This window comes from Sphaerodactylus townsendi, linkage group LG02 (assembly GCF_021028975.2).
Source record: "Sphaerodactylus townsendi isolate TG3544 linkage group LG02, MPM_Stown_v2.3, whole genome shotgun sequence".
In the NCBI taxonomy this organism is placed as follows: Eukaryota; Metazoa; Chordata; class Lepidosauria; order Squamata; family Sphaerodactylidae; genus Sphaerodactylus; species Sphaerodactylus townsendi.
In genome coordinates, this window is record NC_059426.1 from 80,611,929 (window position 1) to 80,636,792 (window position 24,864).

Consider the following 24,864-nt stretch of genomic DNA (forward strand, 5'->3'; position numbering starts at 1 on the left):
CTGTTTCCTTTCACCTCTATTTTTGTCATTTCTGTAGGGGTTTTGTCTTTATTGGGGTTAAATCTTCAAATTGTCGAATATGCATAGCTACAGAGAAAGCAGCTAGGAAGCACTGAAACAATGAAGCATCAATTCAACAACAACAACGACCTTTGTTGCCATGAAACTTTAAAATTACAGTATTCAACATTTAGAGTCATGGATCCTCATAGCAAAATAGGAACTTGACCATTTCCACCATCATTTGGGGATACTGTACATCAAGGAGGTAGCACACCGTTGCCCTATTAGTAGACAGAGTGCCTTCCTTAAGCAATGGTCTTATAAGTGTTCCACTCAAGGCTGAATAAAACTTGCAGTGGAACAACACATGCTCGATAATTTCAGGTTGTCTCAATGGACAAAGACAAAGTATTTCACTGTGAGGAATGCGTAAGAACCTACCACGCTGGGTGCGGGGGCAGAACATTTAGGTGGGCCAACATAAAGACTTGGTAGAGCTTAGGAGAGGTAAGATTAGTAAAATAAGAAGGAAGTGACCCATAAGATTATATTATTTCAAAACTAAGAAGTGAGCAAATTCTGTGCATATAAGAGTACAGGATTTGCCTTTCAAAAAGCATCAATTGTACAAATAATCCAAAAAAGGAAGGTAAATAACCTCACAGTAGCCGTGACTCAAGGGGGTGAGTGTGAACAAACATTGTGGTGGTGGAGGGATCAAAAAAGTATTGCAAACGTTTTAGGTGATGTGCAGAAAGGGCCTGTTTCCAGCAGAACTTTATTGCACTTGTCCCTAATAGAGATGTGAAAGTCTGAATCAGGGGTATCTACTCTCCTGTTTTCCTATGGGAAATCTGAGATGGCAGCAATGAAATAATGCCCCCCCCCCCCCGAAAGAACAGAAACATTTTCTTTTACAGTGAATAAAATGCTTTTCAGGTTAGGTTTTAAAAAACTGTTATAGCTGATCTTTACTCCTTTTTATGAGTTATGTCAAACAATCTAAAGTATTAGGTAACTGCAATTCCTGTCTAATATAGGCAACTATCAAACCCCTCCATCTTCTGCAGCATGCAAAAGAAAATCTTCTACAGTTTTAAAAATTCACATCCAATCAAGAAAGATGTGAAAATATCAGAGAAGCTTCTTGGCAATTAAACCAAACAGTCAGAACTGAAAACAACTGACCCGTCAGAAAGCAATTTGATAGCAGTATTTTGAAGGATATGTTATTTATTGTTTGAGTGTCATAACGTGGGCATGGGCTTCTATATTAAACACTTGTTTCAACTGGCACAAACGGGATTTTGCCACTCCATCTCTAATGCGGCGCACATGTGTAACAGTTGATTCAAATTAGTATTTTTAAATTTCTTATATATTCTTGAACAATACAGTTTCATGTGAATGCCAAGTTACAGATGATGTACTTTATTTTCTTAAAGAGCAAAGATCATTTAGGTCTGATAAGACATGTGTGTCATATGCCATCAAGTCACTTCCAACTTATACCAACCCTATGAATTAATGATCTCCAAAATGTCCTATCGTTAACAGCCTTGCTCAGGTCTTTGTAAATTGAAGGCCTTGAGAACTCAGGGCTGTGGCTTCCTTTAATGAGTCAATCCATTTCATGTTTTCCTCCTTTTCCTGCTGCCTTCAGCTTAATAACTGATAAGATAATGCACTGCATTATTCAATATTACACAGATTTATTTCCCCTGGGGTGCTGTGTGTGTGTGTGTGTGTCTTTTTTCCCCATAGCCTCAAAATTTCCCAAAATGTATACATCTCTAATCCCTAGTTACATGGAAGGTTTCTGACGTTTTCTGCTGACTTCTGCGCCTTCTGAGTCTCATTTGCTCAATTCCTACATTAAAAATGAAAAAGCAGAGCCAAGAAACGATTCCCATTTCTCACCCATGATGCTCTATCACAGGTATATTCTTCCTTCTGCTCTTTTGGCCTAGTTAGCTATGCAACTGACACTTCTTAGAGCTCAGCAATAAAGCTATGTATACAGAATGGTTCCTGAGCAAGGTTCCTGAGACAAATGGGTGCTACGTTAATTTTGAAAAAATTTTACCTGACAAAAGCTATGAAACTGACTGATATGTAAACATTCAACAACTACAAAGAATCCTAATATGAAGATGTAATTATGAAGAAGCCAAAACCTGTTGATTGGTCTTTCCAGACAAATACTCTCTTGTCCCATGTCAAGGAAAAAAGTTCTTAGTACCTAATTGTTTAAAGAGGGAACATCTGCGGGCGCATTCTTTCATCAATGCATGGCATGCTTTTTTTTCTTTTCGTTTTTGGCCATCAAGTCACAACTGATTTATGGCAACCCTGTAAGGTTTTCAAGGCAGGAGACAGAAGTGGTTTGTCTTTGCTTGCATCAAGTCACAGTTGACTTGCCACTGCAAGTCAGCTGTCTTGCCTATAGAGTTTTCAAAGCGGCAGACTTCTGAGATGGTTTGCCATCACCTGCCTCTGTGTCATGCCCTTGGTATCCCTTGGAGATCTCCTGTCCAAATACTAGCCATGGTGAAGGTTGAGAGAGTATGACTGGCCCAAGATCACCCAGCAAGTTTCCATGGAAGAGATTTGAACCTGGATTTCCCAGATCCTTATCTGACACTTTAATCACTACACCATGCTGAGTCTTGCATGACAAGCTCACCTGCAAAAATATCCTTTTCTGCTTTGATGTTATGGTCACAGCTACTTTTTTTTGCCTATGCCTCAAGTCACCTAGATCAGAGTTTTCAAATCCTCCCCTCTCCCTGCACTAAATGGGGTACACAAACCACCAGAAAACAGCATGTTCTCAATTTTTATGAGTAGGGCCTTGTTCTACCAGCATAAAATTAAGCACATTTTGGGAGAATGATGAGGAGCAGCAGTGGCATAGTGGTTAAGAGCAGGTATACTCTAATCTGGAGGAACTGGGTTTGATTTCCCCCTCTGCCGCTTGAGCTGTGGAGGCTTATCTGGAGAATTCAGATTAGCCTGTACACTCCAACACATGCCATCTGGGTGACCTTGGGCTAGTCACAGTTCTTCTGAGCTCTCTCAGCCCCACCTACGGTGTTTGTTGTGAGGGGGGAAGGGAAAGGAGTTTGTAAGCCCCTTTGAGTTTCCTACAGGAGAGAAAGAGGGGATATAAATCCAATTCTTCTTCTTCAACGTTATATTGTTGAAGGCTTTCATGGCCAGAATCACTAAGCAGTGGTGGCGAACCTTTGGCACTCCAGATGATATGGACTACAATTCCCATCAGCCCCTGCCACCACGGCAAATTGGCCATGCTGGCAGGGGCTGATGGGAATTGTAGTCCATAACATCTGGAGTGCCAAAGGTTCGCCACCATGGCACTAGGGTGCTGTGTAGTTTCCAGGCTGTATGGCCGTGTTCTAGTAGCATTCTCTCCTGACGTTTCACCTGCATCTGTGGCTGGCATCTTCAGATCCTCTGAAGATGCCAGCCACAGATGCAGGCGAAACGTCAGGAGAGAATGCTACTAGAACACGGCCATACAGCCCAGAAACCACACAATACCCCATGATGTAGCTCCTGTTCAAATATCTTTTTTAGAACAAAAAGAGTAAAAAAAACCTGTTGCAATACACTCAGTAACTTGGATAGGTAAGAGAGTTTGTCCACGTGAATGAGCCTATAATATTAAAGGAAAACCTCATATCAAGTAATCAGGCTTCGTTGCAGTGATGAACTCTTGATTCCATCTCATCCATGACTCTAATCTTACTCGCATGAAATCAAATGTCATTAAAATCAATGACCTCAGTGTTTGTAACAAGTTAATACATCTCTACATTCAAACTGTTTGTGTGTGTGTGTGTGTTAAAAGAACTGACACCCTCTTACCAAGGTTGGGTGTAGATTAAAGCCAACAAATCTAATAACTTGTAATAGTCAGACTGTTAATGTCTGTAGGGTTGGCAGGCACAGAATACAGACAGCTACTGTTCACGTGTTGCAAGAAAGACCACGTGTTCTTATGGGGATCACAGAGACAAGGAAAAGTCATAACAAGTCAAAAAGCTCATCTTCATTCTCTTAGCTGACAAATTTGACAACCTGGCTTGCATCTTATTTTATGTATTCTCCTGTATTGCTTTAGAATGATAGAATACTACTTAAACATACTTTACTCAACATGGAAGAACTATTTGAGAAACTCTAGCTGCTGCTTTCTGTCCTCAGTTTCAAATTCTGTCAGCAGGAAACTAAAAAGGAGGGCAGGAGCCTGTCAGGAAGAATAATGGGGTAGGACAATTGTGCCTATGATGTCACCCTTCCTGCCATCTGCTACTCAGCAGCAGCTCTACTAACCCCTGTTCCCCCTCCCCATCAAAACAAAAAAAAAAACCAACCCACATAACATGAGGGTGATTTGCTGCCCTCCATATATCCATCCTCTTTGTAGAAGAAATTGAAGAATAAGCATCACTAGTGACAAGAAAAGCAGATACCCATATTTTAAATGTCACTGTCTTGTCTTCTTGTTTAATTCCCACAAGAATGGAGATGACCCACTGTTAAGGGTGGATTGTGTAGCTCAAGCTGAAGAAATCAAACTCTTGAAAAACCTTAGCTTTTATTGTTATTTTATTGATCCTTCTGGAAAATATTGTAATGCTTCTACTATTTTCCAAGTGGTAAGAAGTCCCAAGGGACAAGATTTTGCTAGATTGGCTCCCTGAAGAAAAAACTAGTGATATCCATGCACATTCCAGCTCTCTGGAAAGCTCACCTCCTCAAAATCTAATGCCATCAAGCGCTATCAAGGCCCACTGACGGAACCTTAGAAGAACCATTAAAGGGCATTAACTTTTTTTTCTTGTGTGGAACATAACTGATTCTAAGGTAATTACAACATGCTTACCAATGGAAGCCATAACAACAACTATTAACATTGCTCAATGTGAAGCAGAAATTGTGCATGGCAAGGAAATGGGGTAAGAAGTGCAGAAATATTACCTTGGAGTATTTACTGAAGGCATCGTCTATGAGGACCTGAAGGCAATAGTGTAGGAGGTTAAGAGCTCGTGTATCTAATCTGGAGGAACCGGATTTGATTCTCCGCTCTGCCGCTTGAGCTGTGGAGGCTTATCTGGGGAATTCATATTAGCCTGTGCACTCCCACACACGCCAGCTGGGTGACCTTGGGCTAGTCACAGCTTCTCGGAGCTCTCTCAGCCCCACCTACCTCACAGGGTGTTTGTTGTGAGGGGGGAAGGGCAAGGAGATTGTAAGCCCCTTTGAGTCTCCTGCAGGAGAGAAAGGGGGGATATAAATCCAAACTCTTCTTCAAACTCTTCTTCTTCAATATGAGACCCAGAGGTAAGATGCATCTGTTGCTTATTGTTACCTTTTCAAAACAGCTGATGTGTTATAATATACCAAACACTTGAAATGGATTGGGGAAACCTGGGTTCAACTGTCTAACTGATCAAGAAAGTTCACTGACTGGCTGAGATCAGAAACTATCACAGTTAAATCTTCTTCAAGGATTTATGGTGGAGATAAGATCATGGACAGTCAGTCCCATGTATGCTGCTCTGAGTTCCTTGGAGGAACATGACACAACAAAAAAAGTCCTGCTTCAGAAATCTCCATCTATGCTCTTCTTAAACCATTCTCTTCCCAAAGGAGCCAATTAACAGAACACCAAATCTCACAAGGCATTCCACTTCTGTCAAGATGATCCTAAGACAAAAGGTTTTACACTGTTTACTGTTCTAAGCCTGGCAATAACACATCTATCTGTGGCTAAAACATCATCGAGTTTTATTGTTTGCTCTCACCATACGCTTGGACATCAAGAGCTAGCGACTACTATATACATATAGTTTCAATCCTAAATGTGGATTTCTTTCATTGAAATAATTACAGCTTAAAACATAGCTTTCAGAAATGCAGATCATGGCTACCACTGAAGACAACTGTAAACATTTATTTCACTACAATGAAATAGAAATAAACAGAATCTTGACTTTAGTGTCAGATCAGAAAGCAATAATGCATAGTTTAAAGAATTCACTGTGACAAGAGGTAGCAATGGCTAGTGTCTGAAGGCAGAAAGATGGACTGCGAGTTAATTCTTAGCCTTTCATACTTTTTGCTCAAAGTCTGACGTTTTAGATTTTTGAAAAATTGTCACTTTTCCAGTATTAAAAAATCTCACCAGAATGATGCTGACATGGGTAAGTTACCATAATGAGCAAAAGGGGTGGTACACTAACACAAGGTAGTAAAGGACAAAGCTGTACCACAAGGCTACAACTTAATGTATGAAATGCTGGCAAAACAAAGCCTCCAACTGGAATGCAATAGCAACAGACTTTTTACTTATATTACAAACTTAAATGGAAATGCACACAAGTTTACAAGTATGTAACAAACCAGCCATCTATACAAGAAAAAGCTAGGTGGAAATTGAGATTCAATGCCGACCTTCAAGGCTCATTCTGTAAAAATGATAACAAAACTGCAAATAAATACAAAAGTCCACAAGGAAACCCCCAGTCCAAAATATAAAATTTTTAAACTTACAAACTGAATGGTACTAAAACAACACAACTTGTTACAATGGAATGGGATAATCTACAAAAAACAAACAGCATATACAAATACAATCAATTTATAAGTGGTCCATGCTACAGTCCCCTCCAGATTAGACTATTGTAACTCGCTCTACGCTGGCCTTCCCTTGCAGTTGATCCAGAAATTGAAATTGGTCCAACATACGGTGGCGTGGTTTCTCTCAGGTGGCTCTATGAGGGACCATATCTCCCCTGTGCTGCGCCATCTACATTGGCTGCCAATGGAGTACCGGATCTCCTTCAAGGTGCTGGTATTGACCTTTAAGGCTATTTGTGACATGGGACCTCCATATCTTAGGGACTGGCTTTCCCCATATGTCCCAACCCGGCCTCTGCGCTCTGCAGAGGCAAATCTGCTGGAGGTCCCCGACCCCTCAACGATACGACTGGCCTCTACCCGGGCCAGGGCACTTTCTGCCATGGCCCCTGCTCTGTGGAACATTCTACCTTCTACCATCATGGCCCTGCAGGACCTTGAACAGTTCTGCAGGACCTGCAAAACAGAATTGTTTTGCTGGCCCTTTGGCGAGACCGATCGTTCAGATGCCACCCTTATATACTGTTACAATCAAACACCGTTAAACATCATGAAACATCGTTATATCCAATGTCCCCCAAGGTGGTGGGGCAGGTATAACAAATTGAATAAATAATAATAACCAAAAGCCATAATGTAAACAAAAAAAAATTAAATATATATATATAAAGGATACCAAAAGGGACTGCGCTCTACTAGTTTGACTCCCGCTTCTCGCAAAGACCTTAAAGGAGCCAGAATATATAATTTAAAAGTCTGTTGTTGTTGCACTCCAATTGGAGGCTTTATTTTGTCAGCATTAAGCTGCAGCCTTGTGCAATGGCATGGGTAAGTCAGGCATCCTGGACTCTGCTTTACTGAGTAATGGAGCTCTCTGCAAAGAGATTTACTCAAGCAGAACTACGAAAACAAGCAAACCATGCACATTTATTAGATTTGCCTAAAAGCTCTTGTCGCTGCAGAATTCAGTTATGACCATCATATACAATACAAGCTGAGCTACATAAGATGGAACCAACTGCACTGAGCAGATTGAGAATCTAGCTACACAGTACTATTTCTTTACAAGAAAGAGGTCTTTTAAAACCCAGGAAAGAGAGAGAGAGAGAGAGAGAGAGAGAGAGAGAGAGAGAGAGAGAGAGAGAGAGAGACCCAAGGTATTTTATATATATTTGTTCAGATTTCACCAATTTCCAAAGCTTTATGAATGAAAAGATTGGTGGAGTCTTTCATGAAAACTAAAAATTTGCTGCCAAAAAGTCATTCCCAGTGAATTCAAGAGAGGAGGAAACTACCAGAGAGCCAATGAAAAGTTTCCAGGGTTGGTAAAGGTAACAAGAGTGTCAGCAAACAAAACACTGCTTCTTGTCCATTGTTGCCACATTATAAATGTGATTTCAGCTACATAAACTACTAGGCTTCTCCAGTGGTTATTTTGCAATCTAACCTGTGTGAAGTCAACATTCCACACACAAAAAAACGCCTCATTGTTCTTACATTCTGCAAGGTGGGTCCTATGCTGCTTTTTAACAAGTCTGTTTGCTTCCATCAATAGTGACAAAGAAAATTTTAGCACAGAAAACCCTTTAGTAAGTACTTGCTCTAGACCTCTCTAATTAATAAAGCTGGAACCTGAAGTATTCACTGCTAGAAGGAAACAAAATAACTCAGCATGGGGCACACGGTATGTGTGTACATGAGGAGGGGGGGGATTGTGCGATGGGAAAACCTACATGAAAGCTCCCTGTGGTTGTGTCCCCTTTCTTTCTGAAGAAAAGACACAAAATCACCTCCTGCAGAATTACAGGAGATTTATTAAATCATCACCTTGGGATTAATCTTGTGGGCTTCTCTCAGTTCCCAACTCCATAAATGCAAGGCTGGTTTCTCTGCTGCTCCTTATGACATCATAAGCCCAAGACAATGGACATTCTCCACTATAAAGTTCCAAAATTCTACATCAATTGTATTTAAATTTTGCCTCACAGAAAAGAGTAGTTCAGTAACCTGTACAAACATGCAAACAGCAACACGTTTATATTTCATATATGATTTGCAGAGGCAGAACATAGGGAGGGGCAGAGCACTGCAGGCTTCCACCCCCATCACTATAAATTCATTGTATAGCTTGATATTTCATTAGCCATTACCCATCACCTTAAAGTCTATCTTTGCAGCCATAAGAACTAAATATTTGCTTTTCTTTAAAACAAAAAGCTGATATTCTCAGAATGCTTATCTGTGCCTCTAATAAAGAATTCTGTGTTTGAATGGCACCTGCATAGCATTCAAATTGCATTTCATATGATCTTTGGAATGCTGTGGGGGTGGAGTTAACCCTAGGGCCTTTTTGTTCCCCAACACCTACTCAAGAGGTCTCTAATCTTTCCCTCTTTATGAAATACTAAGAGTTATTTTATTTCAAAAAGAACTCTCAGAATTGAACTAGCTGTAACCACTACAGCTGTGACCTCACATCAGAGGGCATGTCTTTCTAAAGATCTAAACAGATTATTCTGCTTTATTTTCTAGTGTGCTAAAAAAAAAACCCAAAACCATCCTCTCTAGCCCTTGCCTGAAACATCAATAAAGCAGATTAGAGGTAAGGAGTGTCTTTTCTCTCTCATTCATATACATACACACACACTTCAGCCAGGCAGGGGTGATGTCATTGCTAGCCAATTGCTATGAGCCGTGTGCACACATGCAAGGGGAGGGAGAGATGAGGACTCCACAGATGGCTCCAGCTGGGCCTAGCATTTGATTAATCGCCTGAATTACCCTCACTCTGCTACAAAATAAAAATGGGGGAGGGGAGGCGAGAACAAACAGTAAAAAGCAATCCAGCTGCTGAGATCTAGCCACAAATGGAGAGACTAAGGGAGAATCCATTGTTAAAAGATGGTTGCTGAGCCCAAGAGATTGTTCTGAGGCTTTTTCAATGAAGGAAAGGGCAGTAGGCAACATAAGAGAGAATCTGTGTCATGGGACTAAAATCTTGGTTTCTTGTTCTTCCACTGGCAAGGTTGGCTGCCCAGCAGGCAAAGGTTTATATACCTGTTTCCTAAAGAGAGCAGGGCAAACCTGAGTAGGGATGCCAGCTTTTTTTCTGGCCTACTTTGTGTGTGTTTAACAGTGTGTTATGCAACCATTTACCTAGTTAAGGGGTTTTTCTGGTGTGGAGATGTGAGTGGGAATGATTTCACCTGCTAGACAAAACAGCATTGCCAGTTTTTTAAAAATACTGGTTATCCCAATCTGTCACTCTAATATGCACTAACTTGCCTGGGGAGAACTTGCCATCCACAGCTCAGGTATTCTACCTGCTCAAACCCCTTCTCCAAGCTGCTTGCCTTCAGAAGAACTTGAACCCTGATACTGTTTTGATAATTATTGAAAGTTTGTATTTATATTTGGATGCTGGCTGCACTGATCGTTCCTTAAAAACAGAAAGACAGGATATAAATGAATAAAAGTTGTAAGAAAATTGTAGTGAACTCTATGGGATTTGTTCTCAATAGAAGAATTTACTTGGGAGTGCATTGATTCTAGAAGTGAGTTCCCCTGAAGGCTTTTTGGTCGACACATCACCATCCTTTTACCTTTCATATATCTTCTCCAGTGCTTGGGATATAAGTAAATGTAACCCCTATGCTAAGAATGGGATGACCCAGAAAGGGGTGGAGTCTGAAAAGAAGCAGAAGGCTGCAGAACTCATGAGGTTGGAGGAAGCAAGGCTACCAGTCTGGGACCTTGATTGATTTTTATAAGCCAATCCAATCCAAAAATCTTTATTAGGCATAAACCAGAAGTACCATACATTCCAAGTACAAAAACAGGATCATTGTCATATATCATGTAGAACATGGATTTAAAATGTAGCAACAAAAATGTAGCAACTGCTATTGAACATTAGGGCTGTTCAATAGCTTAGACATTTTTAGTTTGTCTGAGAGAAACATAAATTCTAGAGGTAGTAAAGCTCCCAGATTGGTTCTAATATCATTATACCTCGAACAGTAAAGCAGGATATGAGGGATTAAGTCCATAGCATTGGGACAGTACCGACAACAACGCTCACTTTGTGGGATGTTAAGGAAACGGCCTTGAAGATAGACAGAGGGGAATGAGTTGCACCTTGCTCTTGTCATGACCCATCTGCACTTATAATTAACAAGCTGTTCTAAATATACAGCAGGGCTTAATTTCGGGGGTGTGATCCCAAAGTATAGAGGGGAACAGGAGTTTTGTGCAGCACTCAGGAGAGATTAGTATTCCTGGTCGTCTGGAGTCTCCATGAGCCAACCACCAGCAGGAAGATTGGACTTGGCATTATCAGACTGTAATTAGAAGGTCTTGGAATGAAACTTGAACAGGACCTTGGAGTGTTAAGTTAAATGTTAATGTTTGATAATTGTCATATGTTAAAGAAAGTAAACCATTTTGTTTAAAATTTAGTTGTTGCAAACTCCTTCCAAGTTCTGCCCCACAGAACCCACAAGCTGAGGTTACATAAACACTACTAGTCTTGTACCATCCAAACTGCCTTTAATTTAGGCCCCACAGCAGTCCCATTAGCCAGTGAGAGCTATTTTAGCCATACCAGTTCCCCAAATCAAGGAATTTCAAACCATGCTGGTCCCCGTCTAGGCTACCTGGCTGACTCTGTGACATGCATGGGGATGCCCCTTTCCATAGGACAACTTCTATATTTCTAATTGTGAAATAAGAGTGCCAGATGAAGCCTCCAGCTGAGTGTTGTGATTCAGGAAACTGGGATTTGGGGTATTTTTCCATTTCTTACTTTAAAAGGTTCACTGTAGCTCAGGGTCTAATTAAACAAGACATTGAGAGCTTCCCAGCATTTTTTTTAAAAAGGTAAATTGCAGCTGGATTGAGCCTCAATTTAAAACAACATCATCGTGTGAAGAGGAGAAAGGTTTTAATTCTTGCACAGTTCTAGCAATCAAAACAGACTCTTTCCCCTGCCCCGGAGTGGTTGATCAGGAATGGAAGACTACTATTAGGCAAGAAGCACTCTCTTCACCAATCATTTTTCATTTTCAGAACTAAGATAAGTCCAGGGTGATGTTAAAACTAGGCAGGGCCACAGATGTTAAACCTCTCAGTTGTTCCCTACTCCACCATCTCATGCCCTCAAGTCAGATCAGAGCTCAGGGTGTTTTCTCTTTGTCATTTGAAAAACATTTCGAACATCTCTTCCAGTTATCCCAGAATCTTGTTCACCTATGTCCATACGTTGACTTAAAAATAATGTTGAGCTGTATGGGCTATGCTATAGGTAAATATATCACTGTTTGTTTGAGCTACCAGATCCCTATTGGTCTCATTCACAAAAATAGCATGGGGGGGGGGGGGGGGTGGGGGTGTAGAAAAAAGCCATTTTAAGGAACTGCAGCACAGAAACACAAGACAAAATGCTGTAACAGAGTCTGTGAAAATGTAGAGAGACTCTGGAAAGAAAGATAAATAATCCAGATAAATAATCTAGATAATAGAACTGACTTGGACTTTATGTTCAAGAAATGGAAAGGTGCATTAGGAATAAATTAAATGTTTCGTGTTTTAGAACAGTGGCAACCAGACTTTCCATGAGGTCACACCATACCATATTTCTATCCAACATGGTAAGTGAAAAGAATAGACTGGTACTTCATCAATAACGCAGGCTCACTCCTCCCTCTCCTCTCCATTATTTTCATCTACATAAATCCTACTTCAAAGGATTATCCTGTTAACCCACAGCTCTTGAGGACAGATTATACATCAGGCTTGAGTTCACTGACACACAGAACTAAGGAAGACATCCTACTTGTATACAGGCATACAAAATGCACGTGCACATCCTATGCAACTAGAATTGCACCCAGCATTCCAAAAGTTGGCAGGCCATAGATTTTTGTCATGGCATAATCCTTTCTCTAATAATTTCTGAATATGCATTTTTACAGGTTTAGTATATGAAACTGAAACTATCAGTGAAATTCGTCTGATGATCAAGATCTTTTCCCTCAGCCTTTAGAACCACTGTGGCTGATTTTTCATGGTTAAAATGCCCAGTGGTAGATCCAGGAGTCTACCTGCTGCAGCGCTTTTTGTTTCACTTTTGACTCTTCACTGCTCTCCGGTTCTTCCTGGGATTCGAAGCAGGGCTGGCGTGTTATGCCCCAACTGTTTCTGCATGAGCCAGGTACTTCGCCATTTGCACCGCGAGCTCTTCCGCAATGTTTTACATGCATGTGCAGACAACCTCCATTTCCTGTGTTCTGATTGGCTGAATCTCCCCCCATTCCCTTCACTATTTTAGTTTTAAATGATTCTGAACACAAATAGGTGCTGAGAATCGGAGCCCTCGGGCCCCTCCGTCTAAAATCCTTGCCTGTGCGAGGGAATCGCTGTACCCCACCCCCTCTGTCTAAAATCCTTGCGTGTGCGGGAGAATCGCCGCCCTCCTGTTCGTGGCGCCTGCATGCGCCGCTTTTCTGTCTAAAAACCAAGGTTTCTCCCTCCGTGTTTTTTTCCACTGCAAGGGGGGGGGGGGTGCTGATTCTCAGTGCCTGTTCATTGGTGGAGCAGACCAGAGCAGCGAGGTGGGAAAAATGGCCCCAGTTCTGCTTACAAGGAGTTTTTCACAGTAGCAGAAGCCACTGGAGCAACAATGGGGCATTTCAAAAGAATCTCACCGTTGGTGGTTCTTGAAATTCGTGGAGCTAATGATGCAGGGTGGCGCCTGGGCAACAACGTGGCAGACACGCTGCAGCACCAGGAGCTGTGAAGAACTCCCGGCTGCACTGGACTATTCTCCATGCTAACAACAGGGCATTTTTACTGTGAAAAATCAGACTTTGACTCACATGTGCGGCCTAAAGTCTATGCACTTAACTTTAAATTTCACTGGCCATTACGTTCCACAGTCACCTACTATGAGGAAAGCTAAAATATAACTTTTACGTGTGGCAATGCTTTTCCATTCTGTTGTTCTCTACAAACACAGTTAATGAATATTTATGAATAAATTAATCAGCCCCACTAAAGACCTTTAAGGAACCTGCCAGTTATTTCTCCCTATAGCGGAAACTGACCAGTGACGTAGAAAGTTGTAACACTGTTTAGAACCGTATGTACCTGGAATAACTTTTAGTCCAACAGATCTTTAATTTTGGGAATCCTATATGTTAAAAAAAAGTATTACACTGGCCACCTTCCATTTCTGGAAAGGATATAGATTATAGTCATATATACTGTAGTAGAGTTGAGTCAAAAGGAATAGAAATGTTCCATTAACATTTTCAGCAGTGGTGCAAAATGCCTCTCCCTTCCTTTTTTTGTTGTTTGGGAAAAAGCGAAATGCCAATAGAGGAACTTTAATTTTGGGGCCCACAAAACAACTACCTTCAGTTCCAAAATGAGACAGGTGAACATTCCATTCAGTTAATAGTATGTTTATGTTACCTATGCCTATTCCCCTGATCTATGTTTTTAATCATATACAACTAATTTCAGCACCTGCCATGAACTGTGATCCTTCATAAAATAACATGGGCTGCCCTTCAAGATTGTTGGCAGCAACACCGAGTCATTACAGAAGGGCCAAGTTTAGGTACCTTTGTATTGGAGGCCGGTTGGATGAGCTCTGTGATGGATACCTTGTCTTGCTGAAGCCTCCTCTTGACCAGCTTGGAACAGCAGATGTTGACAGAGCTGAGGACATGCCAGGAGTTGTACTCCACAAAGGAGCGGCTATCAATGACCAACGTGCTTTCAGCCCCACTCCTCAGAAGACCGGCAAGCTTCTTCGGATCCATCACTTTGCGTGGAAGTCTGTCCCCGGCCATAGCAGATATGTCCCTTCTGCAGCAAATGGGAGAAGGGAGGGGAATGCCCAGGGCAGGGGGAGCCAGTTCAGATCTCCCAGGGGCAAAAGGACTGGGAAAGGGGAGGCAGCTCAAAAACAGCCAAATCTTGCCACGCTGCTAAGACCCTGTATGACAAGTCATTGTGCCACACCTGTTGAGAAGTACAGAAAGGGAGGGAGGGAGAGAGAGAAAGGAGAGGAAAGTAGTGAGATGCTGCAAGTACATGAAATTGGCACTGAGTTATTCTGCCTGGCAAAAAGTCCTTACAATGCTAAAGAAAGTACCAAGGCACAGTAACAATTCACTTCTAAACAGAGTTACACACCCTCCTAAACCTGATTAACATCCTTAGGAGGGCACAACTCTGGTCAGGTTTGCACTGCAAACCATTTCTTGGAACAGTCATCCAGAAAGAGAGAAAGTGAGACAAAGAGAGACAAAAGGGACCATGAAACTAGAGTCTATGCCACTTTCCCAAGCAGAACAGCATATGTGGTTCTGTCATAATTTACCCTCCTTATAAACATCCTACAATGTAGGCTAGGCTGAGAGAGAGTTAATGGCCCAAGGTCACCCAATGAGCATCATGGCTGACTGGGCATTTGAACCTGGTCCTAGTCTCACAATCTAACTACTGTACCACACTGGTTCTCGGTGCATCATCTGCAGTATAAAGAACCCAAAAGCTTGCTGAACCTTAAGTTCTAGGTCCTACTCTCAGTTTGCATGAAACAATGATCAACAGACTGGTATGATGCTCAAGATGAACTGAGCAAGTGATCTTAAATAATGCTATAAATATCCTATTGGGGCTTCTCAGCAGACTAGTCTGTTTGGGAAAAATTCCTTAAAACAGGAAAGGCCATAAAGCATCCACACTGCACTTGAAGTAGCCTTTCCCCACAGAAAAGTGGGAGAGATAAAAAAAGGCAGATTAAATTTTACGAGGGAAAAAACTCTCACTGGTATCTTCATTTTGCCATGTAATGTTGGATTTCTTTTAATTTTAAAAAGAAAAAACCTATTAACGTCAATGTGACATTTCACAGAAAAGTAACAAATATATAAACTCATCTCTTAATTTAAACCTGGCAAATTATAACTAACCTCTTGAACATTCACTGCCTTGCCTAAACTACCAACAAAATTACATTTTCATGTGGTTTCCCCTATACTATTGGTAGAGGTTCGTTTGAAGGGAAAACAGGCTACGTGACAATAAACAGACATTAAAAAGGCAAATTAGACCAGCCATGATTTTCATTTCTTGGAAACAGTATACAACACGAACCCTCCTGCATACCTGGATTAACATAAACTTGTGCTTTTTAAAAAAATTTCATTTCTCCTAAAGATTGACTCTATGTAAAGTTCACTGCCACTATTTGGAACATTAGTTGGACTAATAAAAGTACAATCTCATCAACTCTGTCGGATGAACATTGCTGAAAACAACCTGACTTAGGAATAGCTTGCTGACCTAAAATACTGTGTTAAAATATCTGTAGCCAGATCTTGATGACCCTAGAGAAAAACCATCAATCCCACACAAAGATGAACACCTTATATTACATTTAAAAGTGAAAAGGAACTACGAAGACTATACTAGAAGCTACAGTGTGAAGAGCAACTACTTCTAACTAAATCTTTGGCAAGTCCTCACTTCCTCAGAGTGCATTTCTAGGTACATTTAGATAAAGATGCCAATTACAACCATTCTTTGGCAGCTGGATCACAAACATCTCATCACCATCAGAAGCAGCTCAATGCAGCTTCTCTTATGCGCCAGATTATTATATTGTCATTGAACTTAAGGACAGCATTTTATAAATGAAACAGCCCTACTTAAGAATGGTTTGAGGGAGGAGAAGCAGGCTCTTGCTACCATTAATGACATGTATTTCTGTCTCACTGAGGATTGCCTTCTGCACCTGTACTATAAAATTCAAGGTAATCAGAAAAGGGTGCAAAATAATTGGATTTTTCCCTCTGCTAAATTCTTTTCTAACCCATGTTTCCATTTCTCCTAGTTTTGGTCAGGAGAAATATTAATAGAAACAGACTGGGAGCCACCTTTTTTTAAAAAAAGTTCCCAACAGAGACAAATGGATAAAAATGAAATCTTGGACTGAGACAGAGGAGTTCTGATGAAACAGAGAAGGCCAGTTTATCAATAATACATCAAGATAACAGAAGTCCAGTCCATCCATTCTCAAGATATGAATAATACACCGTGTCCTGGATTTTCAAAACACAATTTGAGGGGATTTGGAGATTTTTTTTTAAAGAACTGATGTCCTAATTATCCAAAGAAAATGTTTTGAGGAGCCTTCAGTGTGTTAAAGTATAATGAAATTAATATTTGTGGGGAAAGACAGCCTGCATCCTAAATGTGTCTTCATTAGAAAATCATTTGCTTAGCAAATGTCTTTGCAGACTTGAGTATTTAAATGGAAAACTTCAAATAGAGTGGTTGCTTTTTGAATAGACAGCTTCAAGAACCCTGCCACAAGGAAAAGCAGAAACCTTTGGCAAACTCTCCCAAAACACTTGAGCAAGTAACCAAAGTTAACTAAAAATAAACTGATCTCTGTAGTTGGGAGACAATTTAATTTTGCGGGATCCCTAGTTCTCACACAGAGGCCAGAATCCTTAGTATTAAGCCAAACAAATATCTTGAGTTTATGGCTTGTCAGCAAACTACGTCATACTGCTGTATGCCTGTAAACTGTCTGGTATTTAACAATCATGCATAGTGGAACAACTGTGTCTAGCCCATTGCAAATTATATTGCTCACAAAGAAGCACCACTTAATACAAACTACTTCCTCAAGAGTCCAGGAATAGTTCCCTACATACACACATTCCTGAAGCGACTGTGTGTGCTATCTTAAGTGGGAACCAGTTCTGAATCTAGAACTGGATCCATAGATCACTGGACATTGCACCTCCTAGTTTTTCCTACCCAGGAGGGAAATAATTATAGCACATTATCCAATGATTTGCGCATCCACATGTCATTAGAAATTACACAGTTGGATTGATAAATGTAATATTTGGTAGGCATACAATAATATTAAGGGCTAGAGCCTCTTATTACCTTTCCAGAAAGATAGTAGGCCACTAACTCTTAAAAGGATAGAAAAAGATTGGCATGAGCCTCAAATCAGGGTTTCAGAACAAAGCTATGTTTCTTTTTCATCAGTTGATCAAAGTCTTAATCTTCCTGAGTGCTCCTGAAGAACATTACCATAATCCTTTAATCCCGCCTCTTTCTCTTGAATGACTGTAATGAGGAAATGGACACAGAGTCGACCTGAATGAAAATAATCAAGCAGGGGGCACAACGCCACAGTTTTGGGACAAGGCAATCAGCATAGTCAAGTATTAGGGCAACATGCCACTCTATGGAAGAATGAGGGTGGAGAAGAAGATAACAAAGAGTCATGAGAGCCATGCTACTTGGGGCCCTTCAAAATTGTGCAAATTATTAATGAGGTGACTTGGAGGTGAATGAAGTTGCCTGAGATTCATAGAAATGTGTATTCTGTGTTTTATTCCAGCCTCCTAAAGGAGGTGCCTCTGGCTACCCTGTGGCACCCTCAAGCGGAAGCATCCCCTCCCCTCCTTATTGGTCACCAGGAACACCATGAAATTTCCCACATCCTGGACTCCTGTATGCAATGTGCACCAAAAGGGGGGCCACTTGCAATATTTTGGTTGCTCAGAAATACTCCCTTGCCAGGGAAAATGAATGTGTTAATGCCTCTGATGCCCCCCCCCCCATTTGATGCATGAATTCCATTGTAACTATTCTCACATCCGTAGGGTTGACCTTAAGGGGAGTAGAATGTCATTATGTTCCCAGTTCTGGCCCAATCCTGCCATGTCTCCCAGGAAGGATGTGAGATCCCCTCTCTGCCTTCCCTGAGTCTGATTTCTGTTTATTGCTTTAGTTTTGTTTTCCAGACGAGGCCTAATCTACTCATTAGACACCTGTTAGCTTTTGCACTTCAACGTGCTGGGGAGTGTGGGTTATTTTGACCTAGTGAAGCTTCCTGTCAGATTGAAGCTTAAGGCTGCCTACCATGCTAGAGTGAGGTTTGCAACCCAGGTCTTCCAGAACCTAGCCCAATACTCTAATTCATAAACCACATTGGAGGAACAATTAGATTTAGTTGATTGCCTAAGCCTTGTCAGCCCACATCCTACCCCCAGCACAATGTTACACAGCAGAAATGCTAACCGAAATGTTATGCTTTTTATATCAACTGAGTCTTTAGTTCACCACAGCTCACCTAAACATTCTATAAAACTCCAGACAGGGTACTTATAATTCATGATAAGGTCTGCAGTGAAATCACCGCGTCCTGACAATGCTATATAAACTAGGGGTGGGCAATTTGAAGCTCGGCAGGAGTGGGCAGGAAGAGGCAGCTGAAATTTTCTTCTTGTTCATGCTTTTCCTCTCAAAAAATTTTAAAAACGATTTTTCTCCGAACAGAAATTTTGCCCAGAGTCCCTTTGAGAGAAAAACAGGTTGTTAAAAAACCAGTCTTGATGGGAAAGGGAAGACAGAGGAGAGTTCATCCCTCCTCCTTGACCAGGCTGAAAACCATTATTGAAGACATCTTCTTTAAATGAAGGGACACTTGCTTCCTGTGGAAATGGTAAAATGTCAGGTCTTGACATCATCAAAAGCAAGGACCCATATGTGGGAGCTTTAGGTCCACACTTAATAGGTCCTTCAAATAATCCGCTCATAGAGAAGCTGAATGTCATCCAAGGAAGATGTATTGCTGAATGAACCACTGATATACACAGGGAAAGCTGTTTCCCCCCCCCCCCCGGTCTTTTTTTTTTTTTTTTTGCTTCAGTGACTGGAATCAATAACCTGGTAGAAAATGAATTGACGTGCTTTGGTTGTGTGCAACACTGATAAAAGGTTTGTACGGAAGGATATTGAACCTGCTCTTGATATCACTGCGCAAAGAGATCGATGGAGAGGGGAGCAACATGCTCAGCTTGTAGGATCCATATGCTATTCAGATGGTGACTTCTGTTTGGGGGTATTTTCAAGAGAGAGGATAATAAAACTACATAGGCCCATTACCTATGGAGCTTACCTTAGGTTGCTCTCTGTGCACTGATCTTGCAGAGGGCTCTCCTCGCATTTCTCTATTTACACGCAGGGAGGCAGCCCGCAGCCTGCAGCACAGATGCTTGCACTAGTCTCCAGTTCAGCGGTCCTCTTAGCTCTGCCCATGAACAGTCTTAAAGGCACAGAGATCTCAGCTGATATTCTGTCTCCCTCCCTTCTCCTACATGCGCACACACTCTTTTTCTCTCTCTCTGAAATAAAGTTTTGAATGCCCTCCCAATCATCGGGGAGGGTGAAAGCAGACCGAGGGAGGTGAGATGGAGCCCCACAGAGAGGGCTTATGCAAGGGACAGCACAAGCAGGGCATCTGTTTGGCTCCATCCCACCTCCCCTGCTCTGTTTCCAACCTCCCCAATAATCAGGAGGTCTTTTAAAACTTTATTGCAGACAGCGGCAAGAGCGAGTGGGAGGAGCTGGTGGTGGTTGGAGAGAAGATGTCCAGAGCAAAGCTGGGGTCACTGGAAAATCTCCCCACTCTGGCAGTGAAGCAAACATTAAAATCATGCTAGAAGTGGTCTTGCTTGCGGTGGAAAGAATGGAAAGTGAAAGTGGGGCTTCAGGAAATAGATCGGTACAAGAAATCTTGCTGCAATGGACATTCACCCTCATCATGCCACAAACATCTTGTGCATAATTGGCCACAGTGTTCCTACCTGGTAGGCCTGGAATAACCCAAATCAGCCAATCTAAGGATGCAATCCTAAAAACACTTCCCTGGGGTTAGCTCCTTTGAATAAAATGGAACTTACTTCTGAGTGAAACTCGTTAGGATGGCGAACAAGTTTTTAAGAGCAGATCTAGTCAATTTATGCAGACTTGGTGAGAAGCACCCATACTTTTCTAGCATTTACAGTCAGTAGAACTGCCCTCCATTCAGTGTTATTCATCAGCTGCTGCTAACTTTGAACTAGATCCTTGCTTAATAGTTACGGTTTTGAGAAGAGCCACTCTGAAGAATGGTAAACCAACCGCACAAACTCCCTCCCATCTGCCAGAAGACTGCAGACACGTTCTGTTGCCAACAATATCATATCTCTTCCCTTCATATTTCAGATGGTAGCGGCAGGGTGGGGAGGGTGGGATTTGTACCAAGGACTTCCAATTATTGCTCCCTGGTCTGGTGAATTCTCTGTAGCCACTGCTTGTAGGTTAGCCTGCCATTATTTAATGAGGTAAATGTAGCACTTGCATTCTGGTACAGCAATTAAGGGGTAAAATACAACAGAATGTAGAAGCCTTTAAAATAAACTATGTGTAGAGCAGAGGTTGACAAAAAAAGAAATTCTCAGTTCAGCCATCAGGAGTGGCAGTTTATTATCTGCAGAAAGGATTATCAAAGGAAGTAACTGTCAGCTTAGAACCTGAAAGGCTGGCAGGATAGTTTAAGCTGTACAGCTATCTATACCCTTATTAAGATGTAAATTCTGGTACTGTCGCTAAAGCCTTCCCATCCCTCCTTCCTTCAAGCGCTTAAGTGTTTAGCAAGCTGCACTCTTACCACCCACTCTGTGTCACGTAAGGAATCCCTACATCACAGCAGTATTTCTAAATTATTCATATTTTGCAGTGGTGGCAGTCAAGGACAGGAGTCTTATTAACAAGTTAGCGCCTCCTTGCGTTTCCACAGCAACTGCACCGATGCCAGGCAACGGCTTCACCTCAGTGCCCATGCAGATGTTAACCAGGTCGCACTCTGGTGAGGCACAGCCTAATTCTCAGATCTCTCTAGACAGCATCCCTGCTACTTACGTGTCGTCCCACAGCAGGACCATCTGCTTAGAACAGGGAGTGATATCCCAATTATAGATGGATGCCTTGTTAGAGCAACCACACTTTAGGGCACAGCGATGAGACTTGTCTTCCCCAAGGCCCTGAACATCTTTATATCAGGATCTGATTCATGCTATCAAATGTTATCCCCCCCGCTCCTTTTCGCTTTAACAAATCTCTTATTTCCTGTGTTAATTTGAAGAAAAAAATGTTTAAAATGAGTACCATGAGAAAAACTGCATAACACATCATGCATAATTTATGTTTTCACTCTGTGTGGCTCACTACTATACACTTGCCACAAAATTTAGGTTCTCTAATGCAGTACTTTTATGACACAATTTTGGAAAAGCTGATAAAACATGCAGCCAGCGCTCCCACCATGGCTGTCATTGAGTATGCTACAAACAGATACATACATGTGGAAACATCCCACTTCAGGCCTGCAAATGTATGCAGCTTCCTCACTTACTGAAAAACGGTGTAATCTTATGCAGAATTTCTGCAGTCTAAACCCATTCGATTCTGAGAGCCTTGAACAAGAGTAACTCTGCTTGGATTTTTCTGAAAGGCACCTAATCTACGAAAATGAATGCAAAACCATTTGTATCACTATCACATATTTATTCCACCTTCACTCACCCCATTTTATCCTCACAACAACTCTATGATATAGGCTAGATCTGAGAGAATACCTTGACCAAGATAACCCAACATGTTGCACAGCAAAGTGGAATTTCAGCCCAACTCTCTACAGTACCTGATATCAGCATCATCACAGCACACTGGCTCTCAGGAGCAGCACTTTTCCTAGCTGCTGTTTGACCCATCTTGCAGATAACCCTGTTCTGAAATATCAATTGTTTTCATTGCTCCTCCTCTTGTAATATACTTAAAATGCTAATTTGTTGATAAAAATATAAGTTTCCTGCATGTAAAACCAAGCATATCGGTGTAGAATCCTTCTCTGTGACATACAGCTTTCTGTGTGCAGGGAAAGGGAGCAGGGTATCTTGAACAGTTTTCAGTAATACAAGCCCCTATATACACTACGGTTCAGAAAAAATGTTTACTTTCTCATGTGTCATTAGGCCATAAAATCTCATGTCAAAGAAGGTAACCTCAAATTGGTTCAGCTTGGTATGTGACAAAGCACCATCTGCAAGTTCAACCAGCTTTCTTCACATTGCTGTGACTTCCCACAAACACAATTTTCTCCTGAGGTTATTATTTAAATCACAGGACAACAGAACCCCTGTGATGAGGGAACGTTGTATACTTATTTTCTCATACAACTCTGTTTTATTCTTAGTGACAACAAGCTCACTGCTGCACTTCCATGAACTCCAATAACTGAAGGGTACTCAGGGCCGAACTATCCAACTCATGGATGTTGATGCCATTTTAAAGTAATGTATCGATTTTTTTTCTTTTTTATTCTATTGAGTTGCTGGGTTTTGAATTTTTTCCTTAGTAATTCTTTTTCTATTTTTTTTTCACTAGAAGGGCCTCCAAGGGGGAGGGGGGTTGAAGCACTCAGACCCCTTTCCTGCATTTCAGGTGCCCAAACAGTGATGGAGGTGGGGAGTTACAGCCATTCAGGCACTTGAAGAGGGGGAGCTTTTCAGTCCACTGTGCTGTGAGCCCTCGTGGCATTTTTAAATCTCTTTAAAATGGCAGAAGGTCCACAAGTCAGGCCCATGAATGCCATCACATCAAGTATGGTCTTGAGTTATTAGGCCTATGGCATTAAAATCTTCTACAGTCCACAGCCAAACACTCCAGGAGTCTTCATTGAAAAGATGTAGTACATGTGATATTTTTGTTTGGTGGATGTCAATTCTCCTTTTGAACATTTCCACAACCCTCAATTTGCAAGGCCTGAACAAGGAAATTAATAGTAGGATGTTCTGGAGGTTTGCCAAGGGTCAGAAGCAGCTTGACAGCACTTAACACACACATAACCTACAAGCATTGAAACCACAAGACATAGTATAACATAGTATATGTGACATTTTTTGTTTGGTGGATGTCAAGTCACCTTATGAACATTTTCATGGCTCTAAACATGCAAGATCTGAGCAAGGCTATTAACTATAGGATGTTTTGGAAGACTTGATTCTTAAAGTTGCCAAAAGCCAGAAGCAACCTGATAGCACATAACACACACACAACCCACAAGCACTGAAACCACAAGGACTTGCCTGGACCACCTCATTTTCCCTCCCCACTATTTCCCTTTTTCCTTTCCTGAAAGCTTCTACAGCCTTTCCTGCTTCTTCTCTCCTTACTAACCTGCAAATTTACCTTTATCTGCCCCCCGCCCATCCTCAGCTTTACCTCCTCACCTCCCTTGGCAGCCTTTCTCCAAGAAACCTCTGGCAAAGTTGCGTAGTACCAACCACCAGGCCTGGTCAGCCAAGCCAAACCCAGTTCCATACTTGAGAACCTGCAAGGATTCATAGAGAGATACCTTACTGTCCTCCATGTCCCCTTACCACACTATTTTTCCCCTCCTCCTGGCAACCCCATATCCACTCACCTTTCCCTGATTCCTTTTCTCCTTCCTGCCCAATGCCCACCAGCCAACCTCCCTTTTTTGATTGCCCGTCTCCAGCTATATTTATTATTTATTTACTTCATTTGGGGGGATGGGGTAGGATATAAAGCCAACAAAAGAAAGAAACAAACAAATAATACTTCCCCTTTCTCCACAATCAGCACTCAAAGCAGCTCACATCATTGTCCTCCCACATCATTGGTTGCTGTTCTAGATCTGCTATCAACATTGCACAGTTTTTGCTGATGTAAAGGAGGAGACAACCAGTGGCACACTCATCTTGTATTCACATGAACTGGAGGTCTAAATTCATCCTATGTAAGGGTTGCCCTTGTCTTCATTTAGAACCGAACTAACTTAATTCAAGAGCTGTTTATTTTTTCACACAATAGCTTAAAACAAGCCATTTGAGGAGAGGAGATCCAAATGATGCACAGCTTTTTTCCCTTTTCCCCTTTCACTGCTGATATAATTTAGCACAGCCCCTGAAATCAGTTTTTCATTTGCTGAAAAATAACAAACTGATAAATTAAAAACTTCGTTGTTTGGCTGTTTTTGATCTATTCCAGAGATGTTATACAAGGCAAAGTGTACTGGCTGAGTTGCCTGAGACTAGTGAACTTGCACCTGACTCTGCCTTTAATGACATCAATCGGAACTGTAGCTTTCAGAGTCAAGGAAAGGTTTTATATTTGTTACTGCACTAGATTACCAATAGTGGAAGCCTTCTCTTTTTAACCAGCAGTTTGGAAACCTGAAGAACTATATTAGTAACACATTTGTTGGATTCTTTTTGTTTTCATGTGGTATGTTGCTGAGCAAGA

General features: G+C 41.4%; 1 protein-coding gene across 1 annotated transcript in view; it reads right to left on the reverse strand.

Annotated features, from left to right (window-relative positions):
- The window catches only part of DUSP8 (dual specificity phosphatase 8), a 115,179-nt gene that overhangs the window by 79,749 nt on the left and 10,566 nt on the right, over positions 1-24,864 (reverse strand). Inside the window, exon 2 of the mRNA XM_048483635.1 lies at positions 14,298-14,700. Within this exon, the coding sequence (XP_048339592.1) occupies positions 14,298-14,528 (231 nt within the window). The 5' untranslated portion in view covers positions 14,529-14,700. The remainder of the gene's footprint in view (positions 1-14,297; positions 14,701-24,864) is intronic.